This window comes from Cryptomeria japonica, chromosome 4, assembly GCF_030272615.1.
Source record: "Cryptomeria japonica chromosome 4, Sugi_1.0, whole genome shotgun sequence".
In the NCBI taxonomy this organism is placed as follows: domain Eukaryota; kingdom Viridiplantae; phylum Streptophyta; class Pinopsida; order Cupressales; family Cupressaceae; genus Cryptomeria; species Cryptomeria japonica.
In genome coordinates this window covers 454,778,645-454,785,808 of record NC_081408.1, presented here as the reverse complement: position 1 = coordinate 454,785,808, position 7,164 = coordinate 454,778,645, and the positions used below count along the sequence as shown (strand labels likewise).

At 33.3% G+C, this 7,164-nt stretch overlaps 1 protein-coding gene across 1 annotated transcript; it reads right to left on the bottom strand.

Annotated features, from left to right (window-relative positions):
* Positions 1-1,702: 1,702 nt before the first annotated feature.
* On the bottom strand, positions 1,703-5,137 carry LOC131077379 (pentatricopeptide repeat-containing protein At4g14050, mitochondrial). The gene is made up of 2 exons (XM_058014870.2): positions 2,509-5,137; positions 1,703-2,376 (listed from the first exon to the last, which is right to left on the bottom strand). The coding sequence occupies exon 1, from the start codon at positions 4,967-4,969 to the stop codon at positions 3,032-3,034; it is 1,938 nt and encodes a 645-aa protein (XP_057870853.1). The 5' UTR covers positions 4,970-5,137; the 3' UTR covers positions 1,703-2,376; positions 2,509-3,031.
* Between the last annotated feature and the right edge of the window lie 2,027 nt (positions 5,138-7,164).

The window sequence follows — 7,164 nt, the reverse complement described above, 5'->3', positions numbered from 1 at the left end:
AGTGTCAAATAAACTTTTTTTCCCAATCTTTGTATGGTATCAAAAACATATATGATAATATGTACAAAGATTACTTTTAAAAAGATTTTTTGATTTTTTTTTTTTGGAATTTCAATTGAATTATTATTGTTGAGGATAGAAAAATGATAATTTCGTAATTAAAAGAAAATTATTTGAACTTTTTTGTGCCAAATCTAATCAAAGTCCACATTATCAATCTCACAATCTAATGTGTTGAATATAGTTTTATCATTCTCACAATCTACATGTGTTGAATATAAATTTATCTATCACATAAATTCATACAACTTGATGACTACAAGTAAACACCTCCAAATAATAAAGTTAATGTCTTAAATAATATTACACAAAATTGAAAACTTATAGAAAAAATTAAATAAAAATACAATATTAGTATTCAATTATGAACAATACTAAAATTATAAATTATAAATTTTTAACATAAGATAAATCAATGATAATAACTTATCATCACTATAATTTATAAAATAAATCTCAAATAAAGATTTTCACCAAACCACCACAAACCTTACACCATTAAAACTAAAATTTTCAATTTCCACAACGGTCCCTTTTCCACACCCATAACTAGTAATCTAATATAACTCCCAAAAGCTGATAGCCAAAAAAACATTAAAAATTAATCTTCAAAATCCCGTGTACCGCATACTGGTTGGCAAAATGCTACATGTATGAGATGCAAGTATTACAATCATCATTTGCACCCAAAAAAAGGCATTCCACAGAAAACATTATAAGAATTGAAATAGGACAACATTATAGGAAAAATGGTATGTAAAAGGCAAGTAGAATGTACTGTATAGTTTTCTTAAAATAAAATATTAAGGAGAGCTCAAGCAACATCAGAGAAATTGAAAGTTCGTTCTGAGACGAATTATCAAATGAATGCAAATTGACAATATTCTGGGGTTTTCATGTAGTTTTGTGGTTTTGTCCAAAACTAAATTTGAGTTCCAAAACCCTACTTTTCTTTGTGTAGTTAGATATCCGAAGTTCTTATGTAGTTGGTAGTTGTTATGGAACTAAATCAAGTTCTTGAATATCCAGCAAGTTCTTCAGCGGGAATCCAATTCTTTTACATCAGTCTTGTAGCTACACCTAAAGTCCGGGATTCTGTCAAGTTATAAGAGAGAAAAAAAACAAAAAACCAAGGTACTCATGTGTGACATATCAAGTGATTAAGAAATTGTAAAAAACCAACTCCTCTCCCCTTAAGATTCCCAAAGAACAACGAAAGACAACTAAATTGGTTACAGTAACACCATTGCAAATGCATACAGAACCATATATATATTCAATTAAAATTTTAAAAAAGTTTTAGTTTGGTTTATGAGATTGAGTTTAATTGGTTAAAGCATTGAGTTCTCAATATGAAAATCCAAGTTTGAAATCCAGTGGAACATCTTTAATATGGAATTCTAAGTTGTGACTCTTGGTATTCCATAGTTGGCTTATAATGTGGAGGTGTTTTTAAACAAGTAGATTTCTAAGTTGCAACTCAAAAGGAACTAATAATAGTCTCATATTGATGTTCATCTGAACAAATTATTTGTAAAAGATTAACAATATTAAAAAAAATCCTAATTTATAATTATTACAAGGCTACCTCAAAAGCCTAAAAGCCCAAAAATTTTGACTTCTGAGAAATAACAAGACCAGATGAACAAATTATTTGTAAAGGATTAACAATATTAAAAAAAATCCTAATTTATAGTTATTACAAGGCTACCTCAAAAGCCTAAAAGCCCAAAAATTTAGACTTCTGAGAAATAACAAGACCACTACAATGTCTTTGCTTGCAAAAGCCTCAAACAACGGCAATGTCTATCCAGCACTCGGAATAGACGTTTGACCATATTTACAATTGATTGTTATAGTCAAATTTTCAATTAATTAATCAATATGATCAGAGCTGCTGGATAGACAATAAGATGATAAAAAGACTTAAACAAGTGGCATATTATTATGTGTGGAATGGTTTCCCAAATAACAACTGCCAATAACAAAGGAGACTCAAAAATCAGCGAGATACCAATATCTTCTCAAAGATGTAACAAGCTCTAATGGTGAAATGAAGATACTGTACCAGAATAAATACAGAAAAACCTGGTCTGCTCTCAATGTTGCTTGATATTGTTTATCCTGCTTGTCTCTTACCTGCCCTTTGGAAGTGTCGACAAAGTATGGAAGCATCCACAAAGTGCGGAAGTGTTGCCCTGTTCCTAATCCTGTAATGTTTGGCACAGAAACACTGGCTCTTTTATTGTGTAAAAGAAATTGTCATGGATGCAGCTTATGCATATAAGGCTCTGTCAGGCTTGTACGTTGTACGTGCTGCAATTTCGAAGATTAATTTGTAAGTTTTTTTAAAGAGTACTGGCTTTTGGGAGTTCAATTTAAATTATTATTTTTGGAAATGGAAAGGAACTGCCTTAATGTGGAGGTATAGGGCTTGCAACGGAGCACCTGCAGGCACAGCCTTTGCAGAATTCTTCACAGAGATATCATGCTATACCATGCCAGTGCTTTTTAATGGTGGTAAACTTTATGTCCTCAATTTGAAACCCTTGGTGACAGAAGCATTCTATACCCTGTTCCATGTTTTACCGCTCTTTCCAATCCATTTGACCGCTCTCCTGAGTTTAAAAAGGGGAAGATTACCCTGAATAGAACACAATAAAGATGCAGGTGAAACTGTCTCCTAACTGTTTAATTTTCCCACAAGTACCAATTTGGCTGGTACTATCAAACAGATCAAGGTGCAAGGATTCACCGATGCATCTTTATTTTTGCTTCTTTAAGAAAGAATCCAAACGCGGGTTCCATGTTCTTAGAATTGAAGAATATGATCTGAATAACGCATAAGAAGTTTTGACAGGGTCCTAGATCTTGGAGAAACAGACTTTGAATAGCATGCAAAACAATTCTCCTATACCAATTTGAACCGGTTTCAAATTAATTCAATTCTTGTCACTTGTTTTCCATTGCATCACCAGTAATCGCCACAAGAACATTGACCACCGTCGAAATGATGAAAACGGTTAGCATCCCTTACAACAATTTTTCGCTTAACAATCTCAGATATAAACTTGATTGCAGTGTGGCAATCACCACAAACTCGAAGGTTCTTCACTACTCGAATGGTTGCTCCAGGGGTTGTATTAAGGATTCCAAAAGCAATTGCTAACTTCTCACTGTGGTGAGAAAGAGAAAGTTCCTTCTGCTCATCCTCCACATCATGTAGAACAAATTTTTTGTCAGGCACATACCCAGCAGCGCTCATTTGTCTGGACAATCTTCTTAATAATGCATAAATTTCCTCCATTTGTGGATGTGAATCTTCTCCCACAACAAATGAATGCATCCTATCTTTAACTTCAATCCAGCTGCAACCAGGTGGCTTCCTCACACCTCTATTTTTCATCAGTTTTCTCACTTTGGCTACATCATCCCACCTACCCGCAGCAGCATATATATTTGCTATTAAGACGTAAATTCCTGCATCGTTTACTTCCATGTCAAGGAGATGCTCTGCCGCATTAATTGCTAGCTCCATATTGTTATGGATTCGACATGCTCCAAGAAAGGCTCCCCAAACATAGGCATCGGGTTCAATAACCATTCCGTTTATAAGCTTCTCTGCCTCATCTAGATGCCCAGCACGCCCCAGAAGATCAATCATACAAGTGTAGTGTGATACATCTGGATCGATGCCATGATCATGAACCATAGAATGAAAGTAGCAGCGACCTTCATCAACCAGGCCAGCATGGCTGCATGCAGAGAGCACACCAACAAAGCTAACCTCATTTGGTTCAATGCCACCCTGCACCATTTGTTCAAACAGTTGCAGAGCCTCCTTTCCCTTTCCATGCTGGGCACAACCTAATATTATTGAATTCCAGGAGACCACATTCCGTTGATGCATCTTGTCAAACATATGATACGCATCCTCTACAATACCAGATTTGGCATACATACCAACAAGTGCACTACACACAACAACATCATTCTCAAATCCACTTACAATAATATGGGCATGGAACTGCTTACCCGATTCAAGTGCTGCTATGTTAGCACATACACTGAGAACACTAGCCATTATAAAACCATCTGGCTTCAGGTTTGTCTTTTGCATTTCCTTAAATAAATTCAACGATTCTTCGCCATAACCATTCTGTGCATGCCCTGCTATAATTGCAGTCCAGGAAATCACATCTGGCTCTGGCATTCCATGAAACAGTGCAAGAGCTTCTTTGAGAGAGCCACTCTGAGCGTTAGCTGTGATCATTGCATTCCATAACGCAGTGCCTCTTTCAGACATTCTGTCAAACACATGGCGTGCATTCTCTATCCTTCCGTATTTAACGTACATAAGCAAAAGGGCGGTCTGCACAACAGTGTCTGATTCAAACCCACTTTCTATGACGTGATGATGAATACCCTTAGCCTGTTCGAAAGCTTCCACACTACCACATGCCTTGATAATGGTAGCCAGAGTGAACTGATTTGGCTTCACTCCTTCTTTGTCCATTTTATCAAACAGTTTGATGGCTTCTTTAGCATTTCCCTTGTGGGTATAACCAGCAATAATTGCAGTCCATGATACAACGTTTCGTTGAGGAATGCTGTCAAACACTTTGCGAGCATCCGCCATATACCCACATTTGGAATACAGATGGACCAGATTATTTCCGACAAAAATGTCATGCTGGAATCCAAGTTTGAGTATATGTGAATGTAGATGTTTTCCATGTGATAGAGTAGCCAATTTGGAACAGCCCTGCAAGAGAAAACAGTAGGTTTTAGAGTCCACCGGAACACATTGGTGGAGCATGTAGTGCAAAATAGCAAGTGCTTCCTTCAATCTTCCCTGTTTGCAGAGGGCATTGATGTTTCCTGCATACTTGTCGAATATAAAGGCCATGGCTGCTTAAGTTTTGGCAAACATTTCTTGGATAGATTTTGCCTGTAAGTTGGCACATTGTTTTAAAATAATTACTTCTCCGAGGCCACAACATGGCCTCAGATTCTGCCTATTTGGAAGCTGGAAAATTGCATACATGAATGCCCTTCTTCCTCATGTATTGGGTTTAATTTCATGAGGGTGTGGGTTTCATAGGGTTTAACTTAATTTTTTAAGTTTTATTTTGTATTTTGAAGTTTACTATTTTTCATTGCAGATTACATTTGATACAAGTTAATTTTGTACGATTGAAATTAATTGTTTTATTTTATCAATCATTTAATTTATGATTTTGAATGGATTTGGTGTATATTAAGTTGTTTTATATGTTTGGTGGATATTTAAACATTTGAAATTATCTAGAATACTTCAGATTTTGATTTTGCAAAAGAAATAAGAAAGAATTTAGCACATAATAAGAGCATTTATTAAAAAACATTATCTTAGATTTGTTCCTTGCCCACTTGTCTTCAAATATAGAAACTCAGAGTGAAAAAGCACTTGGAGATTAGAGAAGCGAGACAAATAGATTACATACTATAAGAATTCATGAGATCAAATCTATGAGTTAGATTAGTGTAATGAAGAAAGTCGCTTCTACACTTGCAAAGATTAGTTCTACAACCATGAATTGAACCATGTTGCCAAAAAAAGAATTGGAGATCTTCATCTCCGTCTATCAAAAAAATCAAGAATATGCAAACTATTTCTTAGCTTTTATCATAAAACTTCTCCATTATGAAATCTTTCTAAGTTTCATTTTCAATTTACTTTAATTTCCAATTTTGTTTATATTTGTGGTAATGATAAGCCCCAACTCTAATAAATCTAGGTTAATTATTTGCTTCTTGATTGAATTTGTATAATTAGTATAAATTTAAAGATATAGGATTTTATTCCCACAAATTTATAGTGAACCTAACATATCCTATACCCTTAAGGTTTGTCCTTCTACATATATAATTCTTTCTAAGACACACACCCTTGGATTCACCTTTAGAGTTTTATTTTTAGATTCAATCTCTTCCTAATTTTTAAAATTTTGCATCTAAGAATGTTTTATATTATCTCATAGCCATAATTTTTTGTTTTTATCATAGGGTAATCTCACAATAATAAGTCCCACGTTTTAGCCAAAGTACGACATTGAAATCAACATTTGGAACTAAACCTTCACTTTCTCACACCTATTGCAGTGAAATCGTTAAGAATTTGAAGATCATGTGAACTAGTGATTTGTGAGATTTTGTCTTAGGTTCTAAATAAGAATGTTATGTTATTCTAATAACAAATGATATATTTTTTCCCAACTATTAGAGATTCATAATTAAATTTCAGATGATCTTTTAAAAGTTCATATAAAAGACATTTCTCACTAGACATGCTAATGCAACAAGTTGCGTGATGAGTCTTTTATATAGATAAGAATCTATATACATTTCTAAAAAGCAGAGGTTATATTTGATATGTAGTAAGAAGATTTGATGTACAAGCCTAGTTTGATGTGTTACAATAGACCTACATGTAAATATCTCATGAATAAACAATTAAAGATAATATAGAAAAAGTAATTTTTCTAAAGAAAAAATAAATAAATATAAGAGGCATGGATGAAGCTTCGCCATTATTTTTCAGTCTCCTAAAGAAAATTAGTATTTTATGAAAAAAAAAATTAAAAAAATTATATATAATCATACCAACATCAAATTTAAATCTTATTAGACACAAGTAAGTAGGAGAAAATTTCAAATTTTCTAATCATTCTAAGCAGATTGTTGGACAATATGGATGCACATTTAACCATATTTATTAATGAATTAAAATTTAACCTTTCATGAACTGAGTCATGTAATACCCTAAAAATGGTCACCTAAACCATGGGCCCCTAATCTCGACTACATAACCAAGGCCCTAACCAAAGGCAAATTAAATCAATCATGAGCACCTAAATAATTAATTCTCAATCATCAATGTCACATGGCAAATAAATCATTCTATATTAATTAAATAATCATTCAATTAATTAATGATTCCAAGTAAATCATTTTAATCAATTATCCTATTTATTTAATTAATTTGAAAAAGAATTAATATTGAGAAAAGAAATCAAAATGGAATTAAATTGAAAAATCTCAAAAAAGAAATTAAATCAATTA